Here is a 21357-nt window from a genome sequence, read left to right as displayed (position 1 = left end):
GCAGTACTCACCCCCTGCACCCACACCTACACACATGCACATGCCCACACACACATGCATGCACACACAAATACACACCCACATGCACACACACCACACACCCCCATATATACATACACCTCATGCACAACCACACACCCACATACACATACACACACACATAAATACACATACACACAAACACACCACACCCACCCACATGCACCCACACCACATCCCCATACACACATCCACACACACCCACACACGCATACTCATACACACAGACCACACCCCCATACACACCTCACGCACACCCACACACCCACATACACAGACACATACGCACACACAAATATGCACACACCACACCCACCCACATGCACACACACCACACCCCATACACACACATCCACACACACCCACACACATACACACTCATACACACCACACCCACATGCACACACCGCAACCTCCACACACACACACACACATGCGCACACACCACACACCCACACACACACACACACACACACACACCAATCACTTGGCTGTCCCATCCCACCTGCCCCACCGCAGGCATCTTCATTGGTGAAGTAGGGGTGCCCATCCTTGTAGGCGATTCTTTCCCCCTATGCAGAGCCCTCTCCTCTTTCCACCGATCTGGCCTGAGGCCTGTGGGTCAGTGAGTCTGGATATGGAGCTGGTTCTGGGGCAAGAACAGACTTGAAGGAAGCCTGCAAAATTGAGGAGAATCCCAGGGCTTTGAGTAACAGAGGTCAGCCCCCCAACTTGTGGGAAAGGAGGATGAGCCAGAGGCCTGGCTCAAGGGACAGGGAGAGCCCAAGACAGCAGCTGCCAGAGGCCTAGGGCATGCGCCTCAGGACCTTACCTGGAGCAGGCCCCTTAGGACTCCATGGGGTCTGTGCAGGGAGCCTGGGAGGCTGTCACCCAGGCTTAGGGAGCTGCTCTGGGGAGCAGCTGACCGAGAGGAAAGCAAGAATTCAGCACACGGCTTGCATGGCTTCCCCCTGCATGTCCCCGCTGTGGCAGGCTGCACTGGGGGCCAAGGGAGCCACAGATCCTTCCTGCAACCCACCTCTCCAGGTGTCCCGTGAGCCCGCCTGAACCTGGGGGTGAGGTTAGGAAGACTGGCATTCCAGATGGAAGTTTCTGGTACACCAGTCACACCCAGAAACATATACAGATAGTGAGGCCTCCCTTTTTCAGCCCTTCTCACCCTCTGAGAGAGACAGATGCCCTCCCCGCCCCCCCCACCCACCACACGCACCCGCGCGCGCGCGCACACACACACACACACTCTGTGGCCTCCAGCCTGGCCAGAGGCCTCCCTTTCCTAGCTGCACCAGCCCACCATGCCCAGCAGAGGGCACTGCTGGGCTCCTGCTGAAGGGTCTCTCCCAGAAGTTCCCTCCGAAGCTCCCGTCATCGCATGTGGGGTCGCCTCCCTGTCTGTGGTGGACTGTGTCCCAGCCCCTTTTTCCCAGCAACAGCCCCTGCCGGAAGGAGAGCGAACTCTGGGGGGCCAGCACAGACTGTGGACATGGGCTAGGGCCCTGCGCCCTGCCCCCGCCTGCTTCTGCCGTGCGTCCCTGTGTGTCTGCATGTGGCGGTGTCCTGGTGTGCGGGCTCCTCTGTGAGCACCAGAGCGACTCCATCCACTGTCTGTGTCATGTGTGTCTGTGCAAATGTAATTCCTTGTGCATCAGAGCCGCCTCCAGCCAACACCTGAATGTCACTGGGTTGGGGGGAATAAAACCTGTTTGGACCTGATGATCTCTTTGGGGGAAGAAGTGAGCCCACATTTGAGACCCTTTCCGGAGAGCCAGCCACTCCAGCAGATGGGAAGACTGGCTTGTGCCCGGTACCGGAAAGAAACCAGATGGTGACTCAAATGAACACAGACCCAAGGCCTCACGCACAGATTTCCTGCTGCTGCTCCCTTCTGAGCCTTTTGTTAAGTTCTCATGGGGATCCACGAACCTCAGAGGGAGGGCCTAATACCCCATCCACCTTCGATGCAAGAAAGAGGAGGACAGAGCCTGTCGGGAAAGCCCAACCTGGCTCTAGAAGGCTCCTCGCAAGCCCAGTGGCTGGTCCCTCCAGCCTGCCTGGAACTACCCCTTCACAGAACCGCAGGCCTCTCCCAGGAAGGGATGGCCAATGGCTGCGCCTCCCCTTGGGGATAGTCCTGGGGGATGGTGGCTCTCCTGCTGGTCCTCTGTGTGTGGTCTGGTGTCGGTGCCCTACAGAATAGATCCATGTGGTGTTGCTTCATGTACAACCCCTCACTGTGCATGTCGGCTTCCTGCTGGGGGGAACTGATGGGAGTGGACCAGGCACCCCTGCTCCTGTCTGGACAGCTGCACACCATAGGGTGGCACCCCACCCCAGTCCTCCCCTTCCCCACGTGTGTGTGCACGTGGTGACTGAAGCTGCCATCCCACACATCAGCCTCTTTCTCAAGCACATCACTGCACGGTCCCACCGCCTTCCCTCACCTCTTGCCTTTTCACATTAGAGCACGTTCTGGTAAAGGCCAATCCGTTCATACAGGTAAGTGCATGAGAGGCCAGGCAGAAGAAACAAGACCTCACTCACAAAAGACAAAACTGCTGGAGGGGAAGTCAGGACATCTGTGTTCTAGTCCTTAATTCTGTTGGTAACTTCCTGCATGATTTTAGATAAAAACCACCTAATCCCCTGAGTCTCCGCACTCTTATAAAGCCTTCTCTGGAGAATTACGGAAAGTCTGGAACATTCCTGTATGTCAGCAATTTAGCAAATTACAGGGAGGGGCTGGGAGAGGTGGTTTTCACCACTTTCCTCTTGCCTGGTGCTTAGTGCTGTGGTACCTGGCTGGTCTCAGGTACCCACTGGTGTGAGACGGGAGATGGGAAAGTAGTAAAGGGCTGGGGTGTTTGCCTTCGTCCCTGTGGGAGACTAGAGGTGGGGCTGCACCTCTGCTACGGTAAGGACAGTGCCCTGAAGGAGGCCCAGGTCTGCAAGGGAGCCCTCGGCAGTGGGCAGGCAGACCTGCTCCAGACTAAGCATCTCCCCTTCACCTGGGGCTGTGGCCCTGGGAAGCACTTGGGGGTCCTGCTGAGCATCCCCCACCTCCCAGGCTCTGGGTGCCTGAGAAGCCCCAGTGTAACGTGTGGTGAGAGGCTGTTTTCTCCTGGGAGAGAAGGAGGTGGATTGCATAGAGAAGAAATGGTGTTGATGATGCTGCAAGTCCCCCCAGGCTAAAGGTCCCCAGTGCACAGCCCTGCACATCTTCCTGTCCACTGTGCCTGATTCTGGTTTTGGGAAGTGAAGTGTGAACTGCTCTGAGAACTCCCTCAGCAGGGCTGTGGTGATGCCATGTGTGACGTCCCTGAAAGGGATTGGTGCTCCTAATCGCCTTTGCTAGGGCTCACTGTGTGGGATAAACATACCCTGCCTGCCTCCAAGCCCCAAGGCTAGATCCAGGCTGTAGTGCAGAGGGGACCCTGGGATGCCAGGTCACTCCAGAAAGCAGCTGCTGGGTGCCCCCTCGTTATCAGCCTTCTCGTCAGGAAGTCAGGGAAAGCTCTCTTCCCCAAGGGCAGCTCACAGATGCCATTCTTCCGCGTGGCCTTCCAGCACTGCCTGTGCAGCCAGCAGCCCTGGAGAAAGGGACTGAGCATCTCGCTAGGGCTGAACGTAGGAGCTGAGACTCCTAGGTCCCTTGCGTCTCCATTCCCATAGGATTAAAGGTTTATGTGGCTTCAGGGAAGTAACCAGCACTTACGAACGTGAGGGGCTGAGCAGGCACTGGACTTGCAGCCAAGACCACCTCTTGGCCGGTGTCTGGCTGGCTCCAGCTGCTGCTGCCCCTTGGCAACCTGAGCACCTCCCCCAGCAGCAGCCTCCCTGGCAGGCAGCCAGGAGCTTTAATCAGCAGCCAGTGGTGGGGCTCTGACGTCCTTGGATGGAAGAGATGTGGGTGTGGAGACAGCAGCTGTGTTTCTTCTCGCCTGAACAAGCTCTCCCAGTCTTTCCTTCTCCTTCTGCTACTCTTTCAGACATTTTGCAGTGAATGCAAATCCTATGTTTGTTGGTAATAGGCAGACCCAGCTGGAAACAACATCAGTTTTCCCCAAAACCTGGGCATGTTCCGGTCTACCCAGTATGCCTGAGTCAGTGTGGCAGGGGTGTGTCTGCCTATACTCTGGCACTGCGCCTGGCTCCTTGGAGAAACCTGCTGTAGGCTCTTTCTGGACACCTGCCCGCTGCTGGGCATGTCCCTTTCTCCTTGCTGTGGTCAGATTTAATATTCCTGGCCCCTCTGTTCTGACGACTCTTCCTAAGTTCTTCCTTTCAAGCTGTGTTTCAGAACATCCTAGATACTGATGGCCTCAGGATGAGACTCAGTTAACATTGGAGGCATCTCAGAAATGGGTTTGAGGTGGACGATGTGACCACTGGGTGGCAGATCTGGATGGGGGAGTCAGTGTCTTCTAACTCTCTCTAATCTTTCAAATGCTGAGTGGCTGGCTCAGGGCCACTGAGCGACTAAGCAGCCAGCAGCTCCTTCAGGGCAGGGACCTGAAGAGGCCACACAGGTGGTGGGCATGGTGAAGACAGCTCCCGAGGAAGCCTCATTCTCTTATGCCCTGGTGACAGTGGACCAGGTTTCTCCTCCCCTGCACACTGCCATTCCCCTTCCCCTCCATTCACTTTACCAGGTGCCCTTCTGCCCTGCATCCCTACCTGTCATCTTGGTCAGGCCCCCCAGTTGCCATCTCAGACAGACAGCTGGACTCTGGGGTGCAGTGTTGCACTGGACTGCTCCCCTAACCCACTTCTCATAAGAGCCTTTCCCCATCCCTTGGCCTGCAATCCAGGGGACTCCTCACCATGTATCCCAGCCTCAGCTCCCCGCTCTGGCTCTTTCCCCCTGTTCAGCAACAGCTTCTGCTTTCTCCTTTAAGGCATCTGTCTCTGCCCACCTTAAGTTGCCATCTGTTCATCTCTTTGGCTGCCCTCAGCTCAACAAACCATTTCTTTTTCTTCTCTTGCAAACAATTGTCTTCTGAACAGCCTTTCCAACCCACCCAGTGACAGCCCTTCTCACCCAAAGGACAAGAGCTGAGATATCAGACATCGGGCGAGGGCAACACTTCTTGGCGGCCAGAGTCACTTCTTGGCTGCTGGCTCCCCACACCCCACAGTCACCAGCACTCTTTGGTTGCCTAAGGCATCTAGCAGGGGGTCTTGTTTGGCCCCAAGCCCCTCTTCCAGCTCTGGCATGATTATGCTGCCTCTGTCAATCAGCCATGTGTTTTGCATAAGCCAGGATCATCTCATTTAGACTGTGAACCCCATCGGACAGGTGCTTTCCTCTGGAGTGAGGATACAGGTCTCCTCTCTTGCAGGAGAATTAGTAAGAACACAGAGTTTGGTGCCAGACAGACCTGCATCCTCAACATTCCTCACTAATGTGTGACTATGGACAGGTCACTCATTCTGTATGACCCCCAGTTTCCCTCATTTGTAACACAGGTGTAATAACAGTACCTGCCTTGCAGAGAGGCTGGGAGGATTGGAAGAGACAATGTAGGTAGAGCAGCTGGCACTGAGTAGGTGATCATTTAAGTCCCTTCATTTTTCTCCATCCCCCACCTCAGTCCTTCATCTCTTAAAAGTAGCATCCTCCACGTGAATTCTAACATGAATTCAGTTGTGGCACGATGCATCCCGTTGCTGCAGTCAGCCTGTTTCTGGGGTGCATCCTCAGGCCGTGGTTCTCACTGGCGTTACCTTTAGAGAGAAGACCTTGTCGCCTGTGTTCTTTGCTTGTAAATGCATCCGGGTTCTCTGAGCATCTTCAGAACCTCTGAAACACCCTGTGGTCCGGAGCCAGGTTGTGTTTCTCCTGGGAGCCTGAGGAGTTTGTCGTCTGTGTGCAGTCCCCCGCGCCACCTGCTGGTTGAGCCTGGACATACACCTTCACCTCCTTTGGCCCGGAGAAGACATTTACCCACCTGCCCATGTCCCTGGCCTGTTTTGCACATCCTCTGTGAAGACCCCAACCCCTGCCTCCCCCACCCAAGCCAGTTTCCTAGCAAGGAAGGACCCTAAAAAGTCAAACTTACACAGACTCCTGCTTGACTTTGCAAGACTGCAAAGACCCAGAGATGGCCATCCCGCACCCATTGGGAGCCTGTGGCCTCTCCCTGTTGGTTTGACTACAATCCTGCGAGACCCCAAAAGGGCTGTGCCCTCTTCTCCACTGATCCCTGTCAACCAGCAACCAATGCTGCTTGTCCCCTGCCCTCCTCTGATGTCATGATCCCACAGCCAGTACACACAGCTCCTCAGACACCTCCCCCTGCCTCTTCCCCAAACCAGAGGACTAAAGGCAGTGCCTTCCCTTATTCAGCCCACTCTGCAATTCTCCTTCACCTCCATTTATGGTCTAGACTCCCTTGCTGCCCCCAGCTGGACACCCAGAATTTCTTCCAAGCAGCGGGACTCTCTTCCTTCAGAGTGTCCCCTGCTCCGGTGGGTGGCAGCCCTCAGTGGTACAGGTGGAATCTGCATCTTCCTGATGACCTGAGGACTCCAGCAGCAGCCCCTGCCTTACAGCACAAAGGTGGAAGGGAACCTCAGATCAGCTCCTCCATATGCTGCCTTTGGGCAGAACCTGCCGGTCCCTTAGTCACACCTCAGCCACATGAGTAGCCAGCATCGCCCCTCCTGGTGCTCTCTGTCCATAGATCTCGCCTCCTGTCGGGTAAGGCAGTCCCCACCTCAGACCATGGCCTGCTTACAGGGGGGCAGCCTCCCCTCATCCCCTCTTATTAGCCTTGAGGCTCAGGGGAGGTGGGTCCTCCTGCCAAACCATGCTGCTAGCCTGACCCAGGGCCCACAGTTGGCATGGGTGGATGGTTCAGCTGGTGAGCTGGGAGGTCCTTGATGGATCTGGCCTAGAAAGAGGCAGGACTGATCCAACAGGACCACAGGCCTCCCACTGCAGGTTCGCAGCCAGGGGGTCATGGGTGGGTCCCTGCCCAGCTACTTGGCTCCCTGCCTAGCTACTTGGCTCCCTGCCTTCCCATACCACCTGTGGTGCCCTTTCCAATTTGAGAGGCATTGTGTGGATAGGAAGCAGGGCCATGGATTCTTGCCCCAGCTCTGCTACTGACTTGCTGTGTGCTCTAATCTCAGCCCGTCACTGAGCTTTTCCGGAACCCAGTTTTCTCATCTGAGATAGGAGAGGCTGAGTCCCATGACCCCAAGGCCTCTTTCCAGCTCTAGAATTCTGAGAATCTCTTTTCTCACATCAGCTTCATCTACCCCATCTCCAGCCTCCCCCACCCCCTTCCCTGATAAGGCCCCCATTGTTGATTCTACCTACATACCCTTCCCTGAGGCATGGCTAGAAATAAAAGGCCCCAGAGAAATTCCTTATCTCTTATGAATTGCAAAAGATCTTTACATACACATACACACTCACATACTTGCAGGGCTGTGTCAGGCTCCCACAGCCCTCCTCCCCCGTGAGCAAGGAGCCTGCCAGCAGCATCTGGCCATCCCTCCAGCTTGCTTTCTGCTGTTTGTGCACTTTCCCTGGGCAGATGGGAACCCCAAGAGTAACTATTTAAAAAATGCTTCTGCTTCAGAAAAGGATTTGACCTCTTGGATATATATCTAGACACAATCTTCCTCGAAGTCTTTTCTTGACAAAGTTGTGAGCTCTTTGTAAAATCCACTTGTGAATTACCAGAGCCCTCCACTCAGCAGCACGCTGTAGTCTTTGGCCGGACCTGGGGACCTCTGCCTTTGGCTTCTGGGGCCCCTCCACCTCAGTGCCCCACTCCAAGCATTGAGGCAGGGCCTCAGGCCGCTTCTGCACTACCCTAAAGGGGTGGGGCCTCAGGCCCTCCTGCACTGCTTACCTGTTCACATGGCTTCTCCCTTCCCGTCTCAAGCCTCAGAATGTTCCAACTGAAACTGGCCGAGAAAGGAGGGGCTGAGGCCTTGCCTGCCAATGGCTGAGATTCCCCTTCCCCATTTCTCAGTCCTGAGCATCCGCTACTCCAGAAACAAGAGGGTTTTTGAGATCCTTACACCAGCCTCATAGGACACTGGCCATAATAACTGCTCAGCAAAGCCCCAGGGAGGCAGGGGTGGATAGGGAGGGGTGAAGGATCATAAGAAAGCCAACATTTACAGACATGACCTCACTTTAAAAGGCTGCAAACCACCTGTGAAGTAGGTCATGGGCTCACTCCCACTAACTGAGTCAGGAAGGTTGTCTCCCTTCCCCCAGATGGAATTCCAGGGACTCTCACTCCAGGCCTGTCTGACCCAACACCTGGGAAGGGGTGGGCTTCTCAGGAGGCCCTCTGCTGTTGGTCCTGGATGGGAGAGCAGGAAGAGGGCTGAGGGAAGGGGCCAGCTCCGTCTGAGAGCTCATCGGTGTCTCTGCTCACAGGGTCTTCTAGAAATCCCTGTCCTCCTTACTCCTTCACCCCAGTGCCTCTTGGTTCCTCCTCCTTGTCCCCCTCCAGGGAGTTGGCCAGCCTCCTGGGAGCTGAGGAGGGGAAGAAAGGATTGTCCCCAAAGCCCCTTCCCCCTCTCCTGTACCCACCTTCATTACACCTCACCTTTCTCACCTGTGTCCGCTCCCCCATCCCAGAGAGGAAGGGAAGCCCTGCCAAAGCCCAGTTCCTTCATCTCTCACCCTCATTCTTGGCCTTGGCCTTCAGGGTGGAGAGTACAAGATGCATTTTAAATTGTCTCTACAGGAGCAGTCAGGAACGCCAAAGAAATCTTTGCATACATTGGAAAACCCCCATTTTCCAAAGCCAACCTGTGACCTGGCCATATAATTTTTGATCGCACTGGCATAGCCTCTGAATGTCCCTGCCAAGGAATGTGGGCCAGGCACCCATTAAGAGGAAACAGAAGAAAGGTGGGATTAAGTTGGGAGTCAGTCCTGGCAAAATCCATCTCTATTTTCAGAGGACAGTTTTCTAAAGGAAAATGGAATGGAAGTATAGGAAGAAAATGTAGACACGGAGGTCTCTAGTAAAACCAATCCCAGGAGAGCAGAGGCTGGGTAAGAGGGGCAAACATGGCTGAGAGGGTCTGGCAAGCTTCCCTCCCTATATCTGCCATGGCTGCTTCTCTGAGACCCAAGGGCAGGGAGAGCACTGATGGTAGCAGGAGCAGCAGTGCAGCCCATGTCCCCTCCTCTGGAACCTACTCCCGCCCCTCTTGGAGGAAAAGCAGGCCCTCCCCAGATGTATACCCAAGTCAGAGCGCAGGATCCACAGAAAGACCCCAAGCCCAGGCTTCCAGTCCCATCCCTGCCTCTCCTGCTCTTCCTCCCTGCTACGGTGATCCAGGCAGGGCTTTGGGGCCTCCAGATCCTTGTGGCCAATGCTGGCTCATTGCAGACACTCTAGGGTCCAAAGGCTGCCAGATGCATAGAGAGGAGTGGCCTGGCCACAACCCTCAGGGGCGCTAAGGTGGGAAAAGAAGAACACCATAAAGATGGGATAAAAGCTCAGGTCTGTCCATTTTGGGAGTGCATATTCCAAACTGCCTCCTATACCTATTAGCTTTGTTGTCACTAGGAAATGTAGAGTCCTCAATTCTTAGTTTGTCTTAGGAGAATTCGGCCAAGAGACCAAGTAGTAATGTAAGCAAAAGGTTTACTGAAGGAAAATAAAGAGCAGGGATTGTATTTATTTATTCATTTTGTGACAGAGTCTCACTCTGTCTCCCAGGCTAGAGTGCAGTGGTGTGATCTCGGCTCACTGCAACCTCCACCTCCCGGGTTCAAGCGATTCTCCTGCCTCAGCCTCCCAAGTAGCTGGGACTACAGGCACGTGCCACCACGCCCAGCTAACTTTTTGTATTTTTAGTAGAGACGGGGTTTCACTGTGTTCGCCAGGATGGTCTCAATCTCCTGATCTCGTGATCCACCTGCCTCGGCCTCCCAAAGCGTTGGGATTACAGGCGTGAGCCACCGCGCCTGGCCTGGGAGTTTATTGAAGTAGACTCCGAGAGAGGAGCCAGCAGGTCCACCTGGGAAGCAGCAGTATTCACAGCAAGAGTGAGGTAGCAGCAGAGACAGTACACTCTGAAAGATGAGGCAGAGCAGGCTGCTCGAAAGATGAGCCAGCAGCTAGAGAGTTCTGCCTTGCGGTTTTTATTAGGTCATACTCTCTTTAAGTTCCTGCCTCTGTCTCAAGTCTCCACCTTTGTCTAATTTCCTGCCTCTATCTTATGTCTCCATCTTTTCGCCCCACCTAGTTCCCGCCCCAGGTTTGTGGGACTCTCCCTTACTGTCAGCTGATGAACCTGCAGGGGCGGGTGTCGGATATGAATCCTATCGAATGGTGACGTTGCTAATTACTGCCCCTCCAGGAAGGGTGTATATTGGTATTTATTGCACCTGCATATCTCATAAGAATTTCTCCTTTGCTTTCTTTCCCTCCTTAGCATGCAGCTGGCTACATTCCCACAGGTTAACTGCAGAGTGATGACTGGGCATCTTAAGGGGTGTCTTGGGGTGTTCCTTCCTGCGTAGATATTTCCCCTCCTCTCTGCTCATATCTAGCGTGAATGTTTTGGGTGGTCTCTGGGGTGTGAGACTTTCCAGACCTCCCTTTCTCAGGGGCTCTCCCACCTGCTCATATTTATCTGCCTACTCCGACAGTATAACCTTGGGCAAGTCACTTGACCTCTCTGAGCACTGGTTTTCTCATTATAGATCGAAAGCATTAGACTAAGTCAGTGGTTTCCAAACTTTCCCAGCCACATAACCCTTTCTTTAAATGAAATCTTACTGGAACCCTACCATGTAACCTGTTTACTGAACAGTCCTAATTTGATGAGATACAAACATGACCAGTTTTATCTTTCTTGCAACCACTGCCTTCCAACGTCTCCATTGAGCCCCCCTTCCCATTCCTAAGGCCACCTCAGGCAGACCCTGGTCACTTTCAGTGGATAAAAAGTCTGCCCAGTTGTTTCAGTTTAAAGCTTCGATCTGATGTCCAACATGGGGCCCACATCCTCCCATCCTCCATCCTCTGTTTCGGGTTTGCCCCACAGTCTAAAGGATTCAGACCAGGGAGGAGAACATGGTCTGCTCTCTCCTGGCTCCTTCCCTCTCCTCCCCAGCACTCTTCTGGACCTCTGTCTTCAGCTGTTGGGGCAGGGAGGAGGGAGCAGAAAAAGAACCTTTTCTGACCTCCTGGCTGAAGATGTCCTTGGTGCTTCAGGCATCCAGCTGCTTGGGGGCCTTCCTACCTCTTGCTGAAAGGTGTTTAGCAGTCAGGCCTTTGGGACCGGGTCCTGGCCAGATGGCTCCAGTGAGGCTGCCTTCCTTGGTGCTCACTTGGCACGGAGCAGACCCACCCATTCTTGCCCCACCTGGCAATGGGAGGCCGCCCGCTGCTGCCCCAATCTGTCCTGCCCTCTCTTTCTTCTGCCCCAACAGGCGAAAGGGCAGATCAGCAAGGTCTAGCATAAGGAGATGCCCAGCCAGGGAATGGCAGGTCAGCTTCCCCTTCTCGTGGGCACCTGTATGTCATACAGTGAGTGGCACCATTGGAGGCCCCTCCCTTGACTTGGGCAGGGGCCAGGCATCCCCAGGTCTCCACAGGGAGGTGCAGGGAGGTAAAGACCACAGCAGTTCCCCAAGGCAGTGCCTCCTTACGAGGGGGATTCTCAACTCCTGCTGCACATTAGATCCCATGAAATGCTCAGTAAGAGATACCAATGTGCCGACCCCCGGGGCCAGTTAACTCAGCATCTTGAGATGGAGCCTGAGAATGTTTCTTTTGAAAGCACCTGAGGTGATTGCGGAAGGCAGCTAGGGTTACGAACCACTGCCCTGTCCAAAAAGTTCCCATCAAATGATGGAGAAAGGACGTGTTAGACCTGCTGATGGCCAGGGAGGGTCTGGGTTCTCCCTTTGTAAGGTGGCAGGGGCAGACTTAGGACCTGGTACCCTTAGTTTTAGGGCTTTAGGCACAATTTGAAAGTACCAGAAGAGTTCCCATTCAACATTCTACTATAAGTGGTTGCCGAACTTGTCTTAGCAGCAGAACTTTCCTCATACGAGTGTCTTACTGCAGCAAGGGGAGGGGCCAGAGCTTTGCCAGCAGCATTGGAACCTGCCCCCCCTCACACCCCTTTAATGAAATAATCACTCAGGCCCCTTTGGCTCACTCTGAGAACCTTCCGTTGCTATGTTACATTGGAGAGAGGGGGCCACCCTGCAGCTCTCTGAAGGGAGAATGGGGTGCAAATGGAGCCAGAAGCACAGGCAGAGTAGAGAAGCAATTGGGCACCCATAGCAGGTTGTGGGAGAGCCAGGGTGGGCCAGGAGGTGGGAGTAGAAAGGAAGTAGGCTTGGGGGTGTGGGGAGGGTGGCTGCTGACCTCCCAGTTTTGCTGAGAACAGCCATCTCTAAGCCAGAGTCCCCAGAAAGGTGTGCTCCTCCCTATGCCCTGAGCAGGGGGAAGAAGAGGGAACGTGGCCTCAGAACCTGCAGCAGCCACCACCGCCGGGTCAGCACAAGGATGGGCAGAAATCCACTGGGGATGAGAGGCCCGCCACGGAGCCCCTCTTTAAGGTCCTAGATACGCCTCTGAGCGAGGGTGATGAGCCCGCAACGCTGCTGGCCCCGCGGGACCATGGGCAGAGTGTGCAGATGGAAGGCTACCTGGGCCGCAAGCATGACCTGGAGGGGCCCAACAAGAAGGCTTCCAACAGGTGAGTGCGGGAGAGGCTGCTGGCTGAGGGTAGGTTGGGCAGCTCTCAGGGATCTCTCTGCTAGCAGAGCCTTGGTGACATGGGCATGTGCTGGGGGAGGGGTGCCTTCTGCCTCGGCCTGTGAGAGCTCCTGGACACCCCTCTGGGCCAGCCCCGAGGGCTACTTGGCATGATGGGAAAGCCCATCTCCAGTTCTGGTCCTGAATTCAAATCCTGTGTCTTCATGCAAGTTACTCAACCTCTTTAAATCGGTTTCCCCATTTGGAAGGAGAGGATGAGAACAGTATGTCTTTTCACTACAGATACTGTTCCTGGCACACAGTAGGCACTTGGTGAACACTAGCTGTTATTATCCTATTATCCCATTATCCCAGGGCTAGGGATAGGTAGCTCTAAAGGTTAGGTAGGTCTTGGCACTAACAACATCCTTGTTCGAGCCCCGCTTTTTACCAGTCTAGGCCTCGGTGTCCTCAGCTGTAAAATGGGAGTGATGGTGATGGGGCATGGCCTAGTTGCCCCCCAGAGGTCCCTTCTAGTGCTGTCATCTGGTGACTCTATGACCCCGAGAACTGACTCAAAGGCTGCATCCTTTCCTGACCCTGAAACAGTCATGTCCTTGGGTTTGGTCTATCTAGGGCTGTCTCTGCCTGGGGCCCCCAGGGGCCTCCTCTTTCTAGCAGCAGTCCAGGGTCCCAAGAAAATAGGGCAGCACCAGGAGGTTGAAGCCAGCCATATTCCCAGGGACAGCTGGCAGCATGAGCATGCAGGATGTGTCTGGGGAACTCACGAAAGTGATTCCAAATTCCAAAAAGGAACCATTTGGGGGCCCAATTGCCCTGAAGAGGTTTATTTATTGCTTAAATGGAGAGTCTACCCAGAAAGGGGAAACTAACATTTACTGAGCATCTACTATGTGCCAGGCATTATGTTAGGACTGATAAAATCTTCCCAACAATCCTGTGACATTGATGTTTCTATTTTCCAAGGGGAAAACAGAGTCTCGGAAAGGTTAAGTCATTTGTTCAAGGCAAGCTCTTTCTCCAAAGACCCAGCTCCTTCTTAGTAACTGCCTTTCTGCTAGAGGAAAGATCCCTGAGTGCGGAGTCAGAAATGGGGCTTCGTAAAATGGCTTTGCAGCCAGCTTTGTATGGGTCAGTTTCTCTCTCTGACCTTCCAGAACTTCTTCCCTATGTGCCCTACTAGTTTCTCCACCTTCCTGCCCTCAAAAGTAAGGGAGAAGAGGGAGAGGAGAGGAGGGAGACAGAAGAGGAGGATGAAGAGGAGGAGGAAACAGAGTCTGTTGCTGTAGAAATGCAGCAACATGCTTCCTACGTGTGAGTGAAGCGGCTCGGGCTAGCCCACCTGTTGAGTTATCAGTTTGATTCCCTCACCAAACATGCCAGTTGACATGAGCCCTATTTGTCTTTTTTTGTGTTTTGTTTTGTTTTGTTTTTTTTAGACAGAGTCTCACTCTGTCACCCCGGCTGGAGTGAACTGGCTCAATTTTGGCTCACTGCAACCTCCGCCTCCCAGATTCAAGTGATTATCCTGCCTCAGCCTCCTGAGTAGCTGGGATTACAGGCATGTGCCACCACGCCTGGCTAATTTTTTTTTTTTTTTCATTTTTAGTAGAAATGGGGTTTCACCTTGTTGGTCAGGCTGGTCTTGAACTCCTGACCTCATGATCCGCCTGCCTCAGCCTCCCAAAGTGCTGGGATTACAGGTGTGAGCCACCACGCCCGGCCGACATGAGCCCTATTTGTAAAATTTGTTCCTTTAAAAAGTTTAGTATACTTGGCACATCTCATCAAAACAAAAAACAATCACTGAAACAAAACCCTGTTCATTCCTTCACAGTTCTTTAGTGAGAATCAAATACACTGATGGATGTAGAAATATTGTAAAAAGTTAATTTTTTACTGTTGGGTCTTAAGACGTAATAGTTCTACTTCTGTAAGTGTACTTCAAGGTAAGATCAGAATTATAGGCACAGATTTATGTGTAAGAATGTTCATCACATTGCTATTTAAATTATGGGCACATTTTCCAGTATTATAAGGTTCATCAATAAAGGGATTGTGATAGTCTTCCACATAGCTATTCAAAATTATTTTAAGAAATATTTGAGGATAGGGGCCGGGCGTGGTGGCTCAGGACTGTAATCCCAGCACCTTGGGAGGCTGAGGTGGGTGAATCGCCTGAGGTCAGGAGTTTGAGACCAGCCTGGCCAACGTGGTGAAACCCCGTCCCTACTAAAAATACAAAAATTAGCGGGGTGTGGTGGCTTGCGCCTGTAGTCCCAGCTACTCGGGAGGCTGAGGCAAGAAAATCGCTTGAACCTGGGAGGCGGAGGTTGCAGTGAGCTGAGATTGCGCCACTGCATTCTAGCCTGAGTGACAGAGGCTCTGTCTAAAAATATATATATATAAAATATATAAATATTATATATAATATATATTATGTACAATATATGTTATATTATATACAATATATAAATGTTATATAATATATATTATATAATATATAATTGCTACATATTATATAATATATAATATATAACATAATGTATAATATATAATGTATTATAATGTATAAAATATACATTATATGATGTATAAAATATGTATTATATAGTATATGATATATAATGTAATATACATATTTTATATATTTATATATTTCATATAAATATATATTATACATAATAGGTATATAATATATGTTATATAATATGTAAATATTATATAAATTATATAATAAATAAAAGTATATATAAATATATATTATATATATACTTTTTTTTTGAGACTAAGTCTCGTCTCTGTCACCCAGGCTGAAGTGCAGTGGCTCAATCTCGGCTCACTACAACCTTCACTTCCCAGGTTCAAGCGATTCTCCTGTCTCAGCCTCCTGAGTAGCTGAGACTGCAGGCATGCGCCACCAAGCCCGGCTAATTTTTGTATTTTCAGTAGAGAATGGGGTTTTACCACGTTTGCCAGGCTGGTCTTGAACTCCTGACCTCAGGCGGTCCGCCCACCTCGGCCTCCCAAAGTGCTGGGATTACAAGTGTTAGCCATCGTGCCTGGCAAAAAAAGAAATATTTGAGGATATGGAGAAATACTCATGATTTAGTGTTATGCTTAGAAACACGATATAAAATTGAATATATACATAACCCAGTTTTAGCTATCTGTGACTAGTAAAAAAAAAAAAAAATGTGAAAATGTGAAGACTAGAAGGAATACATAAAATGTTAATAATAGCTAATTTTTTGTAATGAAATTACATGCAGATGATTTTTTTAACAATAAAACATGTTACTATGTATCAGAACAAACATGGTGTAATTTTTTTTTAATGGTGAAGGTATAGGAATTGACTCTAGAGATACCATATCAGGATGTGGGTGACCTGCCTGTCTGCATCTTTGCAGGTCCTGGAACAACCTGTACTGTGTGCTCAGGAACAGTGAGCTAACCTTCTACAAGGATGCCAAGAACCTGGCCCTGGGGATGCCCTACCATGGGGAGGAACCCCTGGCCCTGAGACATGCCATCTGTGAGATTGCTGCCAACTACAAGAAGAAGAAGCACGTCTTTAAGCTGAGGTGAGGCCTTCCTGGCCTTTGAAAGCTCGGGTTGATGGCTTGATTTGGCATTAGTGGCAGGGCGGAGGCCCTCTGTAGGGGACCAGCGCCAGGCCTGAGCTGCTCCTCAGGGGTTTTTCAAATCAAAGAGGCTGATGGTCCAGACTTTGACCTCTCAGAAAGTGCTGGGCTGCCTGAGAGGGGTCTGGATGTTCGGCTCAGGGTATTGTGGGATCAGAGCCAGCCCTCTGCCCAGCGCCCCCTCCAGAGGTGTCTCCATGACAGGAAACCCTTTGTCCTCCTAGGCTGAGTAATGGCAGCGAGTGGCTCTTCCATGGCAAGGATGAGGTAAGCGCGGGCAGCCTAGCCCAGACCTGGCTAAGAAAGGGGTAGGTGGAGGACCCCAGGCCGCTTGCCCTGGAGGTCCCCTCAGAAGGGGCAGTCCCAAGAGCCCCCACCATTGTTGCCTGGCCTGGGAGGTGGGGGGCTGTGGGCCTCCAGACTCCACCGTGACCCTCCGCCCCGCAGGAGGAGATGCTGTCCTGGCTGCAGGGCGTGAGCACCGCCATCAACGAGTCCCAGAGCATCCGCGTCAAGGCGCAGAGCCTGCCCCTGCCTTCCCTCTCCGGCCCCGACGCCAGCCTCGGCAAGAAGGACAAGGAGAAGAGATTCAGCTTCTTCCCCAAAAAGAAGTAGCGGGTGGGGCTGGCGGGCACGGCGGAGTCGGGACGCGCAGAGACCAGGCAGCCCAGGCCTTGGTCTCCTCTCGCCGCCGCCCGCCGGTCGAATCGAGATGAGTCGAGTCGCGGGCCGGGCCCCCGGGCCCCACGCTGCACTGCAAAAGCTGCCTTCGCCCGCGTGTCCTGGGCCGACGCCCCCTCCATGCCCTCGCCCGCGCTGGCTCCGCTCCAGGGACAGGGGCTCCCAGCTCCTCTGGCGCCTTTGGGGCCTCCAGGCCTGGGGGCAGGAAACGGTTCTCTGAGGCACACGCCCTCCTCTCCCACCCTCCTCCTGAGCCGAGGGTGCACAGGCCCCTTACCCCCAACCAAAAAAAAAAAAAAAAGAGCTGGAGAAGGCTGATGGGGTTCCTCAAACGCTGCCCGTTCCTAAAGCAAGTCTTGCTTCGGGTCACCTCCCACCTGGTGGCAGCCAGGGAAAGGGGAAAGGAAGAAGACACTGGGAATGCATGGCCAGCCCCCTAGGGGCATGAGGAAGGAGCCTTCAGGTGGCCCACAAAGCCCTAGCTCTGGGCCAGGGGCTCTGGGGGGCTGAGGGGACCAGACTGGGTGCAGGGCCTTGGGAGCTGCCAGCCTCCTTCCCACTGGGCGTCCACAGAACTGGGACTCTCACCTCAGGGGCCACCACATCCCTCCTCTCTGCTTCTCCCCCCAGATCAAAGGGTACCCTCCCACGGTTGGCAGGGCCTGGCTGAGTGCCTCCAGCACCCTTTGTGCCACCACAGGCGGTCCCAGGAAGGGCAGCAAGGTCAGACCATTCCTCATTGAAAACCGTGGCTAGGGCACAGGGCTCTGATCTGAAGGAGTGACAGGTATGTCACAACACTGCCTAAGGCTCTCCCTCTCAATGCTGGGACCCTCGCCCCAAACCAGCAATATCCAACAGACATAGGCCCCCTACGGGACAGTGCGGGCCCCCAGATATAAGATGGATACCCCCCGCACCTGCAGTAAAGCATCCCAAAGCCAAATGCTCAATTGCATCCTGTCTGCAGCTGGGACTTTGGAGGGTAATGGCTGGGCAGACAGTAAAGTTGATCATCTATTTTCTCGGGGTGGCAGACGCAGCCAGGTCTTGGTATCACCACCCATGTGACAGCTACCCCTGCACAACTGGGACAAATGTCAGGGCCAGAGCCATGAAGGTGTGGTACCCCTTGATCAGCTTCTCCAGGTCCTGGCCCCAGGTCTTGGCGGGGAGGGGGTCACATGAGTACAGAGGTCAAATATCTACCACCCTCCAGCCCTGAGCACCAGCTCTGCAACCAATGTCCCCAGGAATGGCCTTCCCCTTGCTGCTCAGGTCATACTTCTGGAGGGAGAGAAAGCTCATTCCATATTTTCCCCACCACTCTACTCCGAAAGCAACACAGTTCTGGCCCAGTATCGAACTAGGGTTAGGTCCAAGAGAGGAGTCAAGTGGGTTGGGGGGGTGGGGGAGGGCGGAGGGCAGCAGGCATTTTCCCCTAAGGAAACCATAAAAGTCCCCAGGGCCTGCAGTCAGTTTCTATCACCTTCTCCGTGAGAAAGACCTTAGTTCCATGGAGATGAAGTGAGTGAGGTTCAGGTAGAAGCCACAGGGGCAGGCATCCAGAATGAGGCCCCCTGAGGAACCCTGAGTGCTGACCAGTGCCGGCAGAAATCAGTTCCACCCTGTGGCCCTGACACTATGTCAGGGTGACACCAACTGCAGCAGGCAGGAGCCACAGGAAGGAAGACGTCATCCGATGGAGCCTGATATCCCCAGGTTCCCGCCCTGGTGAGCAAGGTCTTCATTTGGCTTTGGTACATATGACCCTATAAAGGGAATCTAGTGTGTATCACTCACCAGCCTCTTTCTGTATCTGGGGAAACCAAGGCAGTGAGGTGACTGCACTCACCTAGCAATAAAGTAGGCCTTTGGTGCACTTGCAGGCATGTCCTCCTCTGGGGCACAGAGCAGGTTCCTTGCTGAAGGGCAGATGGTGGCAAACATCTCCCTCAACTGTTTCCCTGGGCCAGTCTTTAGGGAGCCTAGGGACAAGGGCCCACCCTCCCCCTTCCACGTGTGCCAAATCAATCAGCACCTGAAGTGAGGCATTTCCAGCAAGCAGCTCCACAGACCTGAGAAAGGAAGGGCTTCAGTGGAAGAGCTAGCATCTCACCACCCCAGGTCCCCTGGCCTGGTCCAGGGCAGCCAGCTGCATGTTACCATTCTGTTGCCAGCTCCCCACACGTCCCTCCTGTCACCCAGGCTCCAAGACATTCGACCAACTAGACTGAAAATGCAGGCATCCAGCTTTGGGAGACCCTGTGTGTGCCACACCAGGGCTAAGCTCTCCCAGTGCCCTAGCAAGGTCTTTTTTTTTTCTCTCCTTACTCGACTCTACAGTGTTTTGACAGTATTCCCAAACTAGGTTGACACAGTTCCAGTCCACACCAGCATACCAGGCTTCCTCCCCAGGGCAGTTTAGAGGAAGCTCCTTCTGGGCGAGGTCAGGCAGTCCTCCTTCCCTCTCTCCTTCCCCTTTGTCCCAGCCTCAACTGACTCTGGCTGTGGGAGGTGTGGAGGGTCCTTGGGCGTCCCTCTCCAACCTGGCCTCCACTAACACCCCTAACAGGAGGCCCGTGGAAGGCTCAGCCTCTCCTCCGCATCCCTCCTCCTTCCTGCCTATCGGAGGGAACCAGGGTCCCCTAGGCTGACCCTGAATCCTCTTCCTCCCTTCATGGGAGGGGGGCAGGAATCCAGAGGAGGATGAAGCCAGCGGGACCACATGGCTTGGTGGCTTGGACAAACAAGCTCAGGGAGGAAATGAGGCGGCGGCTGCAGAGGAATGCAACCCTGTTGGGCACAGACCATGCAATCTGGGGCTGGCCCTGGGGCCAGCTGGGTCCTGTCCTCCACCTGCTCAACCGTGCTTCCACCAACCAGAGGAAACCCATTTACTAGTTTTTCTAATAAATCAATAATGCTCCATATTTCTCTCAGTTTCTTATTTAACTAGCCTCCTCTCCCTTTGAACTGAGCCTAAGAGGGCTGGCACCATGGAGACAGAGGGACAGCCAGATTCTCTAGCTTGTCCCTGGGAGCCTTATGGGACGACTGCAAGCACCCGGGTCCTGGGCTTCATCACAAACTCCAAGAAAAGCTTGCTCATTCATGCATTTGATCAACTTGAAGGCCTACTGTAGGGCAAAATCATTTCCAAGCAGTGATCAGTCCAGGCCCCTCCCCACAGAGCTCAGGACAGATCTCAGCACTCGCTGGACCGCAGAATCATCAGAATCTCTAAGCCTGGGATTCACCTCCAGAGGGCAGTTTCTGTTGGTCTAGGGAAATGGAATGTAAGCACTGCGTTTCCAAAAGGCTCCCCAGATAATTCCAATGGGCAGCCAGTGAGAACCACCGACCCGGTGCAAGGGTCCCAGGCATACCTAGATGGCTGTGTAAGGACTGCCTGGGGAAGGGGTTAACTACAACTTCCTGGGCCCCACCCTCTGAAAAGCCCCAGTCGGGTTCTTCAAGGGAAGATCAGAGGCTAGTGACAACCTCTCTTGAGCAGAAGCAGCGCAGGGCAGAGATAGCCCCTGGTCTGGCAGCTGCCCTGAATCTTCTGTGGTCATTCCACAGTCACTGGCTCCTGCCAGGCCAGTCTCAAGATATGATGCTGAGTAACCACAACGGCACTGGACAGCGTGAGGGTCAGGGAGGCGGAGGTTGCAGTGAGCTGAGATTGCACCACTGCGCTCCAGCCTGGGCGACAGAGCAAGACTCCGTTTCAAGTGGGGGATAAAAAAGAATCTGGGTCCCTCTGATCTTCCCTTGACCTTGTTAGACTTAGCAGACCCATCTTCAGGTTGGGTGAGAAGGCCCACAGGGCCCTGACCCAGCAGCCCTGCTGAACACTTGTCAGGCAGCTCTACCACCCAGGCCCTGCAGCCTCCACCTCCCAGGCCCAGCTAGAAAAAAAATTAAGCAAAATGAGTCTGGACCTCCGTGGAGAAAGGGCAGAAAACCCAACTGAAATAGGGAGGCATTCCTAACTCTTCTGAATCAAAGATACTTCTGAGAATGTGATAAAAAGGGAGGAATCATCCCAGAAAAATGCACTTGTACTCCTCATCCAATGTTGCAGACACCTTCAGGACATTTCTAGTCTCTGAGTTTAGAATCCTTACCTTCAGCCGCATGCAGTGGCTCACCCCTGTAATCCCAGCACTTTGGGAGGCCGAGGTGGGTGGATCACCTGAGGTCAGAAGTTCGAGACCAGCCTGGTCAACACGGCGAAA

At 53.3% G+C, this 21357-nt stretch overlaps 1 protein-coding gene across 3 annotated transcripts in view; it reads left to right on the top strand.

Moving 5' to 3' along the window:
- Positions 1-20046, top strand: part of SPTB (spectrin beta, erythrocytic) — a 133774-nt gene extending 113728 nt beyond the window's left edge. For 2 of the 3 annotated variants that reach the window (XM_031001649.3, XM_055362062.2), the window contains exons 33-36: positions 12509-12765; positions 16199-16372; positions 16657-16699; positions 16880-20046. In XM_031001649.3, coding sequence (XP_030857509.3) covers positions 12509-12765; positions 16199-16372; positions 16657-16699; positions 16880-17047 — 642 coding nt within the window. In that variant the 3' untranslated portion in view covers positions 17048-20046. The remainder of the gene's footprint in view (positions 1-12508; positions 12766-16198; positions 16373-16656; positions 16700-16879) is intronic. The other variant, XM_055362063.2, reaches the window with a different exon arrangement.
- The last annotated feature ends 1311 nt before the right edge of the window (positions 20047-21357 follow it).

Source organism: Gorilla gorilla, chromosome 15 (assembly GCF_029281585.2).
Source record: "Gorilla gorilla gorilla isolate KB3781 chromosome 15, NHGRI_mGorGor1-v2.1_pri, whole genome shotgun sequence".
NCBI classification, from domain to species: Eukaryota; Metazoa; Chordata; class Mammalia; order Primates; family Hominidae; genus Gorilla; species Gorilla gorilla.
This window is presented reverse-complemented; position numbering and strand designations above follow the sequence as displayed.